This window comes from Colias croceus, chromosome Z (genome assembly GCF_905220415.1).
Source record: "Colias croceus chromosome Z, ilColCroc2.1".
Lineage (NCBI taxonomy): Eukaryota > Metazoa > Arthropoda > Insecta > Lepidoptera > Pieridae > Colias > Colias croceus.
Window position 1 is genome coordinate 10478141 of NC_059568.1, and position 15779 is coordinate 10493919.

A 15779-nucleotide genomic window follows, 5' to 3' on the forward strand; every position below is an offset into this window, starting at 1 on the left:
GAACTTTTTTAAACATTTGCGTGATTGTGTTGCTTATATTAGAGTTACAGTCTATTATACCATTCTCAATTTTCATGAATTGAAGAATGAGATTTGCTCTTTGTTGATAGACGCTTGTATTTATACCTTTGGATGAAATTAATTTGATAATTTCAAAGACATCTGAGTCGTTTTTATCTACATAATTATGATATATAAATCGATCCACATAAGCGATAAGTATACAGTGTAATGCTGAATCAATAGGACACGTATTGCTTAATTTCACTAGTCCTTGTTTTGTTTTTAATGGCGCCAAGCAATTACATTTATTGGCATCGTTTGTAGTTTTTGAACAAGTGTTATTTATTTTTTAAAATCTTGTTATTGTGACCTTCTTGCAATAATTTGAGATGAAACAACGCAAATAAAGAATTTTCTTGCCACTACAATAAACTACAATCAATTTGGAACCAATTCCAAAACTAATCAACACGCTATTATTTATATTTTTTACTTCGAACGATATCAATGATGTTTTCTAAGTAACTAATAAGACTACAAAAAATTGACCTATACTACATTTATTAGCATCGTTTGTAGTTTTTGAACAAGTGTTATTTATTTTTTAAAATATTGTTATTGTGACCTTCTTGCAATAATTTGAGATAAAACAACGCAAATAAAGAATTTTCTTGCCACTACAATAAACTACAATCAATTTGGAACCCATTCCAAAACTAATCAACACGCTATTATTTATATTTTTTACTTCGAACGATATCAATGATGTTTTCTAAGTAACTAATAAGACTACAAAAAATTGACCTATACTACATTTATTGGCATCGTTTGTAGTTTTTGAACAAGTGTTATTTATTTTTTAAAATCTTGTTATTGTGACCTTCTTGCCATAATTTGAGATAAAACAACGCAAATAAAGAATTTTCTTGCCACTACAATAAACTACAATCAATTTGGAACCCATTCCAAAACTAATCAACACGCTATTATTTATATTTTTTACTTCGAACGATATCAATGATGTTTTCTAAGTAACTAATAAGACTACAAAAAGTAACTAATAAGACTACAAAAAATTGACCTATACTACATTTATTGGCATCGTTTGTAGTTTTTGAACAAGTGTTATTTATTTTTTTAAATCTTGTTATTGTGACCTTCTTACAATAATTTGAGATAAAACAACGCAAATAAAGAATTTTCTTGCCACTACAATAAACTACAATCAATTTGGAACCCATTCCAAAACTAATCAACACGCTATTATTTATATTTTTTACTTCGAACGATATCAATGATGTTTTCTAAGTAACTAATAAGACTACAAAAAATTGACCTATACTACATTTATTGGCATCGTTTGTAGTTTTTGAACAAGTGTTATTTATTTTTTAAAATCTTGTTATTGTGATCCTTCTTGCAATAATTTGAGATAAAACAACGCAAATAAAGAATTTTCTTGCCACTACAATAAACTACAATCAATTTGGAACCCATTCCAAAACTAATCAACACGCTATTATCTAATATATAAAAATCAATGCCACTTTTCGTTGTAATTCCATAACTCGAGAACGGCTGAACCGATTTCGATAATTCTTTTTTTATTATATTCCTTGAAGTACGAGGATGGTTCTTATGTAGAGAAAACGTTAATATGTACCACGGGCGAAGCCGGGGCGGACCGCTAGTCTAATATATAAAAATCAATGCCACTTTTCGTTGTAATTCCATAACTCGAGAACGGCTGAACCGATTTCGATAATTCTTTTTTTATTATATTCCTTGAAGTACGAGGATGGTTCTTATGTAGAGAAAACGTTAATATGTACCACGGGCGAAGCCGGGGCGGACCGCTAGTTATTTATATTTTTTACTTCGAACGATATCAATGATGTTTTCTAAGTAACTAATAAGACTGCAAAAAATTGACCTATACTACATTTATTGGCATCGTTTGTAGTTTTTGAACAAGTGTTATTTATTTTTTAAAATCTTGTTATTGTGACCTTCTTGCAATAATTTGAGATAAAACAACGCAAATAAAGAATTTTCTTGCCACTACAATAAACTACAATCAATTTGGAACCCATTCCAAAACTAATCAACACGCTATTATTTATATTTTTTACTTCGAACGATATCAATGATGTTTTCTAAGTAACTAATAAGACTACAAAAAATTGACCTATACTACATTTATTGGCATCGTTTGTAGTTTTTGAACAAGTGTTATTTATTTTTTAAAATCTTGTTATTGTGACCTTCTTGCAATAATTTGAGATAAAACAACGCAAATAAAGAATTTTCTTGCCACTACAATAAACTACAATCAATTTGGAACCCATTCCAAAACTAATCAACACGCTATTATTTATATTTTTTACTTCGAACGATATCAATGATGTTTTCTAAGTAACTAATAAGACTACAAAAAATTGACCTATACTACATTTATTAGCATCGTTTGTAGGTAAAATAGGCTGAAAAAAAGTAAGGTTTTTTTTAAAGCGGGTTCCAGCGTGACGGAGCTACTTCAAGCCTCTGTACTGACTTCAAATCTGTTTACACAGGGTTTTTTTTCGGGTCAGCATTGATTTGCCTCGAATTTGTAGTCAGTTCCTGACCCTGTGTAAATCGTTTTAAGTCTATGTAAACAGTTTAAAGTCAGTCGCGGCGCCGAATTTCGGCGCCGCGACTGACTTGTCTACTGACCCTGTGTAAATCAGCACTTACTCGGCGGAATATGCCGGAATCGACGACGGCAACGGATATTGTTTGTTGAACATAATTTTTCACACATCACTTTGTTATTAATTGTTGATGATATTTCTAACGAGTTACTTTGGACTCTTCGACATTATATGTGTGACGCCAAAAAGCTTGCAAATGTGTATTATTGCCATACGACTTATATTTGAATAATGATATCAGAATGGATTTCAAAGCATCTATACATATAATAAATCTGTAGAAGGGTCAATTCTGTACATTGAAAATATTGAAAAAATAAATAGCAGGGGGTGTTACTGGATCGATACCAAACCCAAATAATAATAATAATAATCATTTATTTGTTTATCAAAGTTTTATCAAAGTGTAGTACAATAAAATTGATTACAGTAAGAATTGCGTATAAAAATAATGGGCACGTAATAAAGATACCCTAGTCCCCACACTAGGATACCCTGTGTTGTGGGAAACTAGTCTCTTCCGATGTTACATAAATATATTTTGATTTTACAAAATTAAGACTATTATTTATTGCAGTGTAAGAAGTACAAAGAAACAAAAAATAAAATACTTAACAAACTCCAGTGTATGAGTGTGTGTGTGTGTGTGTGTGTGTGTGTGTGTGTGTGTGTGTGTGTGTGTGTGTGTGTGTGTGTGTGTGTGTGTGTGTGTGTGTGTGTGTGTGTGAGTGTGTGTGTGTGTGTGTGTGTGTTTTATTATATATAGTTATTGTTATGAAGTATTGCTAAACTATTCCTCAAATATCATGGGCAAAATGAAACCTTGGATAATTGAATTTATTTGTGCTAGGTGTGGCGCTATGTGCCGGTCTTTTGTTCGATTTCGATGAAACTTGGTATAATTATACCTTATTATCCTGGGCGTAAAATAGGATACTTTTTATCCTGAAAAAATACGTAGAAAAAAAATTATCTTAATTTTTCAGTTTTATCCATAGACGTTGTTCTATAGAACCGCGAACACACGTTGCGTATTAAGTAGGCATTATAGGTCGAGCCGTATTTGGTCCTTATAACAGATATTTATAAGATGTCATTGTCAGAGTTACTCAAAATGGAGAAATAAATCATCCACGCGAAGACCGACATCCGCGCGGACGGAGTCGCGGGCGGAAGCTAGTTATTAATACAACCTTTACTTTTTAATATTTGCCAAAACAGACACTTTCGAGATTCCGGCTTTGTCATCTCACTCTCGTTCAGTGATTCTCTAAATATTTTATCCATCTAATCCACCAATTAATTTCGTAAATGAGCCTTAAATGATTAAAAATTTTGTAATAAGTCATACTAATTAATGTTATGAACGCCGTAAAGATTAATATATTATTAGCTTTGCACCGACGCGACGGCCGCGGCGTACTCCGCATTTAGCCTAGACCTTTAGTTTGGGTAAGGGTGGACTTTAACCAAACTTCAAATTTAGATCATTATGTGAAAGGTTACTCAAACATACCTATAGGTCGGCTTCTTTTAAATAATACTTGAATTTTCAACATTAAATCCAAAGAAATGTTTCTGGCCCATAATCCGAGACTCATTATTTCCTCGTTCTGATGAAATCTTATAATGTAGGTACTGTGAGTGGTCCTTTATACAAAAATGAAATGGTGAAATATGAAAGTAATTCATTTGGTATAAAGTTCGCTGGTCAGTAATAAGAATTTATTTTCATATTACTTATAAGATTAGAATAGGTAGGTACACATGTTATTACTTTCAGACGCAAGTTATTAAATTTTGTAATATCTAGTCTGCTTTGTTGAAGATTTGATTGAATGTTAGTATATTGAAATATGGATCTCGAAGAATTATCATTCAATATTAGAAGAATTATCAGGTATTTTGTGTCTGGAATGATATATTTAAGTAAAATAAATAAGAGATGTCATCTGTATAGGGTACGTCCACTACGTGAGCAGTGTCCATACAGTTAGTTATATTGTTATGAAGTATTGCTAAACTATTCCTCAAATATCATGGGCAAAATGAAACCTTGGATAATTGAATTTATTTGTGCTAGGTGTGGCGCTATGTGCCGGTCTTTTGTTCGGGCTCATAACAATGCTGATCCAGTACGTCGGTCTGTTCATGACGGGATTCCACACGGGACTGCTGCTCGCGGTCGCCGGCCTCGCGATATATGACCACTTCCTCGACCACAGACCCAATACGGTAAGCACTTTTAATTAACGTTATTAATTCGATTTGCGAACGCCTTTCCAGCTATTTGAACTATTTTTCATATTGCGATTTCCGTCTGCGTGTTATTTATTTGTGGTTCACTAACTATATCTCTTACAAAATTATTGGTTCATGGTTTTCGAACGATTGACTCACTACCCGCCGTCAAACTTTCACATTTATAATACAAGTGGGTTGGGATTCATGACACACTTATGCCATAAGTATAAGATCGGATTAGATGTTCATATTGTATTTAAAAGTGTGACGATACGATTTGCATATTTGCATAATATATTTTAAAAGGCTTGCCGACAACATAAGGACGATTAAGAAATACTGAAGATACATCTTGCGTCATACGTTAAAATTACATATGAATATGGCAATAATTGGATGCGTCAACGTTTTTGCTCTGAAGTGAATCACCAAATAATAAGTCACGAAACCGAAGTATTACCGAGTATTTGCAACAAAAGTTTGAATAAACAAAACTAAAGCTATCAGCTATAAATTATTGATATTTTATAGCTAATCGTATATTGAAGGTGAATAGTGTATCTGAAAATTACATAATTGTTCCGGTAAACATGAGTCACACAGTAAAAGGGTAAATTAAATTTTCAAATGCAAATGCATATGCATTGGATAATTTCATTCTATTGTGTGCACTCTAAACAACATTACACGGCTGATTGATAGTGTATCAATTTACTTGTAAGTGAAAAGTGAATGAAGATGACTAGCGTAGGTTTCGTAGGGCAAAGACATACAGGGAATTTATTAAAACTTGTTATCTTTAATGCTATCAAAGTGGGTATAATACTTTATTAGAAAATATTACTTACTAGCATAGAATTTTCTCGAAGGCCTAGTTTGGTTTCTAATGCGTAACTCGATTTGCTAATCCAACAAATATTTACTCAACACGAAACTGCACGCATCGCAGAGCTGAAATCGGAAAAATCTAGCATAGATTGTAAAACTTTTAATAATAATAAACGTATTTTATTATACTTTTATTCACGTCACACAAGAAATAATTACGCTAAGTATATCACTGATGAATTTAATAACTTTAAGAGTCTGAATCTAAGATAATTAATTTAGTTTCTTCGTATTAATATAATATGTGAGTTGAAAAGTTATTTGTTGTTAGGTTTCATAGCAAATTAAAGAGAAGTACATAAACGCGTACTTTCAATATCAAACTGAGAAAAGTATGAATTACAAAGATAAATAATAATAATCTATTAATGGAATTCCTTTTCATTGTCGGATTGTTCAATTATTATGTAATTATTGTAAAAATAGCTGTAAGGAATCAGAAATAAATAAATAAATAAATAATAAGCCCATCAATTTTTGTACAGTTGCAACCGTATACCTACCTACATCGTTGACAAAATAGGTCACAGCAAAAAGACGAGTCTAAGACCTAGCGCGCACGAGCAACTTTGTCTCCGCAACTATTTTGTCTCCGCAACTATTTTGTCTCTCCACCCATGGGCTAGTATGAAAGTGCGCGCACGTAGCGACGCAACTCCCCATACAATTGATGGGAGAGACAAAATAGTTGCGGAGACAAAGTTGCTCGTGCGCGCTGGCTCTAAGAATTCACAATTGATATTGATCAAGGCGGCTTTAATTAGCAAAGTTGTCGACGACATGTGTTACCGGAATAGTAAAGTTGGGGTACGCCGACTATACCTAATTATGAATGGAAATTGAAAATTATACTATACCCACTAATATTTATAATTTTATAGATCGAGTTTCCATAGAGTGAACAAAGAAATTCTTCACAAAAGATTTTTATTTTATTTGAAGCAAATGTCACCGGCGTTTAGATACTGTTTGTACAGTGTTCAATGTATCTACTCGTATCGCGATGACCTGATTGTTCATAAACACTTGAAAGATGTGTGGCCACTATTGTTTCTACGTGGCGTCGGTGCGATTATGCTTCTATTGTATTTCACCAACCAATGGCTTTAATAGAAAGCCGTGTTAATGCGTCTTTCGAGCTAAGTTTTACTTGCGTGTTTCTTGGAATTAAAATTATGTGTCTAACGAACCTATTTCAACGTGTGGGAGAAAGTTTAATAAATGTTTTATTAAAATATATCATCCAGGTTACAACCTTAGGGTCAGGACAGTCGATGACCTGTGAGGTACACCGAGGTCTGGGTACGCCACGACTATAGATTTTTATTTTCGGATCGAACTCGTCCTTTGTAAATTATTTTCTCCCGAAGTCACGCTTTGTTTCATTTTCAAGTCTTATTAATTACAGAGAGGGATTAGCTCCATAATCCCAACCAGAAGACTGCTTATGCTTAAAAGATGTTAAATTATTGATTAAGTCTACGTCTGTAGAACTTGTTGCTACGTTTCCATTTTATTATTTACGTTATAGATGAATAATTAGTACATATTTAATAACTATGTTACTTACGAATTCTATGACCTTAGTTTCGACTAAAGAAAATACTCGGTTTTATTTGAGAAACTACTCTACAAATTAAAAATAAATAAGAATATTTTTTACACAAACATTTGCAGAGCATTTGGCAAATATATGTCTGAAGTTGTTTTTCCTATCGCTTCGTTGATAATGAAGAGAGACTTTTCAAAGGGCTTAGTGCGCCTTGAAATAAAATACCTCTTTAAGTCTTTTTATAGGTCAAGCTTGATTTTGAATCGTTTCTAACTTTAATCCTGTTTAATTAGACGCAAATCGGCCTCGGTTCAGGTATCTATACATATAATAAATCTGTAGAAGGGTCAATTCTGTACATAGAAAATATTGAAAAAATAAATACCAGGGGGTGTTACTGGATCGATACCAAACCCAAATATGTGATTAAAAAAAATTTTGTCTGTCTGTCTGTCTGTCTGTCTGTCTGTCTGTCTGTCTGTCTGTCTGTATGTGAAGGCATCACGTGAAAACTAACGGTTCGATTTCGATGAAACTTGGTATAATTATACCTTATTATCCTGGGCGTAAAATAGGATACTTTTTATCCTGGAAAAATACGTATAAAAAAATAATCTTAATTTTTCAGTTTTATCCATAGACGTTGTTCTGTAGAACCGCGAACACACGTTGCGTATTATTATAGGCCTAGCCGTATTTGGGTCCAATAGATATTTATAAGATGTCATTGTCAGAGTTACTCAAAATGAAGAAATAAACCATCCACGCGAAGACCGACATCCGCGCGGACGGAGTCGCGGGCGGAAGCTAGTAAGAAAATATAATTTTTAAAAACGACAATAATGTTAAGAACTTATTAAGTATAACATTTTATTTAATCGTATTATCTGAGTAAAATTCATAATTTGTAACCCATACTAAAATAAGAACTCACAGCAAAAAGTATGTTAGAAAAAAAGATAATTCAATCAAATGGTTGAATTTTCTTTTAAGTTAATTGAAAAGTCAATTCATGTTATTGGTAAATTGATGGGTTCAATGCTTTCATTAAGATAATTTTGTTAACCCTAGCTTCTTATAAGTACATTATATCAAGACAAAATTATTATTTAGTTCTATTTCAATAAATCATTAGAGCATATTAAGATAATAGTTATACGATATCTAGATAATGATCGTCACAGCTATTGAATAGAAGCAATTGAGAAGGAGCTGTAACTACGTAATAACGTGCTCAACTGCAATGATACGTGCACTACATAGCTAATAACTTAGTGATATACTATACATGTACTACACTGAAAGACTGATAATATTATACAAGTAGAACAATAGCACTAGTTAACGGTTACAGTATGAATGGAATAAACCATTTCCAATTAGCGCCTATTTGACTGATATGAAATACAATTTTGAATTGTATATTTCAAAGTACCGAAAGAGTTGAAGTTGATGGTATGTGTTTGAAATTTTTAATTAACTTACAACTCAAATACGTAAGTTTTGAATGCCATCTTTATATTCTATCTTAACTCTTGGAGTACATTAGTCACGATTGTTAAAACGATTATCATACTATCTAGACGTCTAGAGCATACGAATTCTCTACCGAGCGCAGTTTAAATGTCCCGAGTTACGATGGACATGAAAAGTAAAGTTTTAATAAGCTGAGTTCCGACGTACAATTTTTTCGTGCAACCATTTTCACCGCTCGGAATTTATTAGGGATGGTTTTTTAGGTCTGGTTGTTTCGATTGTCCTGTTGCATTTTTTACTATAGTCACGTAAATCTATCCATTGTCTTGCCCAAGAAGCTTATATCTAATACACTGGAGATTTCGGTATGAACATTGACGTGTAACAAGAAAATATTGCCCAGTTCATGTTTTTTATCACTTTCACACCTAACTTGGTATTGCCACTGTTAATACGAAGTTTTCCCAAGGCTACTATGTATGCTGTAATATTCTGTGCAAAAGGTTAGTTTTTGTACATGAGTTTGTTGATAAATTGCCAACAACGTCATTCAGAAGCATTGTTGGATGAGACAATTATTATTTATGCTAAATAAACTAAGTATCTGAACCAATTATTAAAAAGCGATACTCCCTGATTATGGGTAGTCACCATAATAAAATTGTAGCAACTCTCACTTTGTCAATATGGCATGTGTGTCAAAAAAATTGCGTCGCTTCGAATATTTAAGTTAATATTGTTGCTTATTTAATGAATATTTTCCGAATATAAAGAATGCATTGTATTGTGCAAAATTGCAGAAGTGTTTGGACACCAAATTCTGGCATAGAATTTCACAGGCAAGTGTATATTTACGTTATTTACAATATTCCTCAATACTCCTGCATTTACCTGTTTAGAATCATTTCAATGGCAAAAATTGTCTAATTTAGCATCATTTTAGTAAGCAGTCATGTTAAATTTGTTATTTCCCTAATACTTTATCATTTTTCAACAAGTTTTCAATAAACAGATTTAACAAGTAAGGTAACCATGATGACGAGTTTTTATGGATAGCGAAGAGAATATATTGTAATAACAATATTATGATGAAAATTTAGAACACCATTTTAAAGATTGTTACTAGTAATGAAACAACACATGACATCGGTATTGCACTCACATGTAGTTATAAGATTGTTCGTTTTTACATTGAAATTTATACTTTTTTAACTTACCTCATATTTTTTTGTTTTACGTATTTCAGCTTTCCAAAAAGTAAAATAAAAAGAAATATATGTGCCCATCAAGGTTACTGAGGATTACGACCCAGAAAAAAATACCTTTTGAAAAATAAACTTTGTAAAGTTAGCTGAAATTTGTGCAAGGCTGCTATAAACAGTTTTTCTTTGATGATTCTGGCTTGAAATTGACCCGTCGAAGCAACGCGTTTAAAAAGAAGATCTGAGTAGCTAACAATTTGGTAAACAGCATCTGATGCAAAACACAACTTTCCTCTATTTACAAAGGATGTTAATGCTATATATCGGTTCATATCCAAGCTTTGTAGCCAAAAGTTATTTATAACTATCATTCTATACCAATTAAAATTGTATGTACCTATAAATTTATAAAGAATAGAAAAAATTCGATCACGAGGCGAGACTTGAACCCGCATCCTTCGCGCCATTCCGGGGCGGATGCCTAACCAACTCAGCCACTCGTGACCCGCCTGAGCAATCGAATTTATTCTATCCTTTCAGTTTTTATGTGTCTTAAGGGACACACCGCGCGTGTATGTACCTACCTATAAAGTATGACCATAATATTATAATATAAATACTGTTAAAAATATATGTCGTTATTATTTATAGACCATGATTTTTAGTTTTTTCTATTTTGAAAAATCCTGAATTTACAAACCAGCGTGGTCACTCGACAGAAAGAGACAAATAACATGACTGACGTCATTGAATGTCATAGTTTCTTGTTTCAAGTTAATGGTCATAGTGCAATCTCCAGTGTATTAGAGGATATAAGCTTCTTGGTCTTGCCTGATGCCATTTTTAATTAATGACACATTACTGCACTTTGTTTCCCATCGATCAAAAGTGACGTTCGGACGCACACTCTATCTAAATTATTGAGATAGAGTGTGCACTTGGATAACTCAGTCGAATGGAAATCTGGTTATATTGAGATGTATTACTGATTTTTCACTCCATATTCATAGTATAGGTGTAATGTACTCATAAATCACAGTCGGCTGGATTAGCCATCAAATAATTGAACGATGATTCGAAATATCAGCTCATATATTTAAAACGATCCTCAGATATAATCTACTTACGGCACAACAAATTAAATGACTTTCTTACATTAAAAAAAAAACCCTACGGGTTATATTAGCTTAGCGGCGCGGTGGCTTGGAAGCAATTTAATAATAAAATATTTATTAATTCTGCACAGGAGCACTCAGGCTGGCGCGAAGCTCTTGAAAATGCAATATTTACTTCGTCGATTCTGTGAAATTTTACGAATGATTTAACACCTATAGGTGAATTATTGACTGCATATTTTATTAAATATCATGTTGAATATCGAATCTTTATCGCTTGTAATATCAGTAGTATTTGATACGTTTTACAAGAAATGTTTTTCTCGGAGCGGAGCTTTCAATTAAAAACGTTCAATTTAAAAAGTAATAGGGACTGAAAAGTTTTATGCTATAATTTCAATATACTACTTAACAATCTTCTAATCAAAGTAGTAGATGAAATGGAAAAGGCGGAATACTTTAATATTTATGAATCTTTTTAAATATGTTTTCTTTAAAATGTTGCGAATAACGTCATATTCTTTATTACCAAGTTAGTAATACAATAATAATTAGTAAACTGAAATTGACGCACATAACAAACCATGTTAATAATTATTAAGTTAATTCGATATATCGCACCTTCGGTAGAACAAGGGCACAATTACAGTTTTTGCAATTTTACAGGAGAGCCATTTTAAGATATTTGTAGTACTTAATGTGGTCTAGCTATGATAATAATTTTTTTATGGTTGTTCTGCTTTGTATGACATAAACTATATACTATATTCTTTTAGGTGTATCGTTTACAAATATTAAAAACTGCTAGTTTTTTTTTAATAATATTTTTTTCTTAAGTAGGTGTACATTTGTGCCCTTGTTCCACCAACAAGAAAATTAATTTGTAAATATGGCCATATCTAAAGCTTTAAGTTAATAATTTTGGAATGATAATAACGTGTTTTTTTGTATAAATGTTTTATTTTCTTAAACACTTTAGAAAGCCGCAGTACTTTATCACAAAAATAGAGATCAAAACTTACTAATCAGCCATTACACATCTTCAACAATCTGAAATTATTATGTTTCCTAGCAAAATTCTTTGGAATCGCTTTAAAAATTGGAATAATATTATATTAAGATAACAGAACAAGAAAGAATCATAATTCAATTTGTGATTCAATTCCTTGACATTAAATAATTCCTCCTTTTTCGTGGCATTTTTTATAAGGCTTATGTATTCTGCCGGAGTGCATATTGATATTGGGCCAGCTTTTTTTGCACGTTTTACATTCCAGAATGGACGGCATCGGCTTTATGCTGGGTCCCCTAATTTATGTATGATCGATTTTATAGGCAATGTGTTCACAGCAAAATAATACATTCCAAAAACAAATTTGAAAAAGAAAAATAATTATTTACGAATAAATATCTTACTAATATTATTATTTATTAAGTAAACTCGAAAGTTTTTGAGGATAGATTTGTGGGTGTGAGGGTATGTTTGTTGTATTTTGATTGGCAGTCCTATCGTTTAAATTTCTAAAAAACTAACTTGTTTTTTTGCTCTCTACAGCAATTATCGGAATAAAATGTTACTTTTAAGACCATGGAGTATAACAAATCTTGGACAGACAAGGGCACAATTGTCTGAACGACTTTGTCCTCCCAATTTTTAAATCGTAAACTAGGCATAAGTGTGACAGATATGGCCTTGTCGTTCCAGAAATCAAAAACATTATAGGGCATATTTACATAAACGACGTTAGCGCTCCAAGTGACAGCTAGCTCAGTCCCCGCCGATGGCACAACTAACCAATGAGACTTTGTCTCGCCAAGAGAGAAACAAAATAGCGCCAAAATGACAACGCCACTATTTCAATCTGGCTGTTTTTTGTAGGAATTAAACGAATGTCTTTGTCCCTCCAGTTGAAAGGGCCTTTTTAAAGCATTTCTGCATATTTAAGTCATTTTGGCAATTTATGACAATTATGCCCTTGTTCTACCGAAGGTGCGATATAATATTAATTGCCCACTTATACATATACTATATAAAGTTAACATTCCTAAAGATGTAAAAGTATAGGTGAAAGTATTACGTGAAAGACGTTGACGTATGTTCACTTATCTATAAAAGTGCTATCGTTTCAATGATAATGTGCTATGCGAATATTTGTGTTTTAAATTTAGTGATGATTATATTATAATGTGCAGATAATTCGCCATAATTATTGGTGCTCCGATACTTTCGTGTACTGTGCAAGGTAGTCGGTTTTTCATCGGAATCTGTTAATTCAATGTAATTACTAACGTTTGTGCTGTTCTGAACATCCTGTTTATATAGGTCACGCGATTGCGAGAATTGCTTTAGATTTTCTAAAGATTTATTTTATTGCGATTCCTTGAAAGTTGAAACACCTTCCTTCCGTCCTTGATTTCTTGATAGCGATGTACCATGTAGTGTTAATAATTTATTAGTAATCAAACTAATTGTTTAAATTTATATAATATAATATAATCGGTGATACAAACACAATGCGATTATTATAACTTCCTTTTTATTACAAAAATAACACTCGACCAGACGAGTGACATATGTAATTTCAAAGTACTTAATTATTTAAATTCCATTGCGAATTCTTTTAACAGCTGTCCAGCTTAGCGAAATCATTTATATGCAATGTGCTTGTGCAAAGTTTGTTTGTCACTTATGTATGTGTATCTATGAAGTTGGAGAGCAGACCGTAACCTGAAAGTTACGAATAACACCCATAAGCGACTGCATCACTCGGATGTATTGTACTATTGATCAGAGGAAAGATGCGCTGTGTTAGGGGGTTTGCACCCTTTCATACACCTACTGACTGCATGTGACGTGTATAATGAGTACGTAACATACTATACGAGTATACAACTATATACAACTATAATATTCAGATACTGAACCGCCCACGGAGTGGCATTTGCATTCGACTAAATACCTAATTAGTGTCTAATACATGGAAGTGAGTTTAAATTGTCTAGTCGGGCAATGTAGGGCTGTTGTTTACGTCTGATACAATATGCAATAGGCTTCCACGTGCGAATCGATTTCTATGGAAATGGCTGGTTCGTCGAATGTTTCGAATACATCGGATAGCATTATTTATTTAGATTGAAATATATTTCACTTTGTGTCGTTTGTTTGCTACAGCATTAAATGTATATTATTATTGATAATGCCGCTGTATCGATGCACATCGCAGAATAATCTCTATTATATGATTTATATATATATATACCATAACTAACAGTTACTATAGCAACTTGTAGGCGATATTAATAATAATAGCCAAATATTGAGAAATATAGAACTTGTAGGTAATTAAACATATTCTGTTAATATGTTAGATAATATGTCTAATATCTATATTGGCTAATCAAGATCTCTATATAAAGCAAAACAGGTGGGATCATTGTTGATATATTAATTAAAGCCTATTAAAGGTGACATTAATCATAATTAATTATCACTCTGGTGCCATATAATAATAAAAACGTATTTGTTTGTTTCAGTACTGGCTTTGCGTGGTAGTATTGCTTTTAACTGGAATATGCTTTGCAGTTTTCAACCTGTACTGGAAGAAAGGTAAATTTTATCTTTTATTGCAGATCTCGTGTTTAGTTTACATGTTTCGATATTGATAAAGCGTTATCACACAATCGGGTTATAGGACTGACTCATCTGTCGCTATCATGTATAATATTGTATCATATTTATTGATATCTGCAACGACACTTTATTAGTTTAGTCCACCTAGTTAGCTTAGTTATGTTCTATGATCCCGGCTATCGTTTCTATTAAAAGTTTTTAATTACACTATTATTGGTCCAACTTATATTGGATAGGTAACTATGTTGATGTTCCAAAACATTGATGAAAACTTCATTATTTTGTGCGGATTAAAACCAGGCGAATTTTAAGTACAGTTTTATCCAATTTCATAGAGCAGCATTCTCAGTTTATTGATATTTAACACGTGTTCAATAGTTTAGTAAAATTTTAGTCTATAAGTTCGTAATTGTAAAATATTTTCTATGTAAATACTAGAACATTTTGAAGCTTATCAAATAATAATATTACACTGAGACTTAACGCGGTTATCACCTAGGTCTCGAATGAAATTAGCGTATTAGCGTATAGGTAAGCGTCTTCGAGAGACGCATTACCTATACGTTTTGAAGTTTTATCTCCACGTGTATTTTAGAACTGGTTCTCAAAAATCCTTTAAAATTTTAAAGATTAGCATTCTTCGAAGTCGTAATAATATGAGACATATCGGCGATATACCTATGTCAAGGTGTTTCGGGAGACTTTAGTTATAGAATTGTATATATGTATTTACATTTATTATATAAATAGTTGTTTTTATTATTTGCAGTTCTAACAATATTCGGTACTAGTGTGTACGGAGGTGCGGTTATAGCCACTTCTCTGGATTACTTCATTGAACGAATGGTGATGTTAAAATGGGTAAGTAGGTAATTGTGATATAAAAGATGAACTTGATGTTTCGAAATTAAAAAATTAATAATCTATTACTTAAATTAAATGAAGCAAACGAAATTATTATCAAAGCTTTACTAA

At 32.2% G+C, this 15779-nt stretch overlaps 1 protein-coding gene across 1 annotated transcript in view; it reads left to right on the forward strand.

Moving 5' to 3' along the window:
* The window catches only part of LOC123704978 (transmembrane protein 198), a 31754-nt gene that overhangs the window by 9129 nt on the left and 6846 nt on the right, over nucleotides 1-15779 (forward strand). The window contains exons 4-6 of the mRNA XM_045653506.1: nucleotides 4780-4931; nucleotides 14708-14780; nucleotides 15574-15665. Of these exons, the coding sequence (XP_045509462.1) occupies nucleotides 4780-4931; nucleotides 14708-14780; nucleotides 15574-15665 (317 nt within the window). The remainder of the gene's footprint in view (nucleotides 1-4779; nucleotides 4932-14707; nucleotides 14781-15573; nucleotides 15666-15779) is intronic.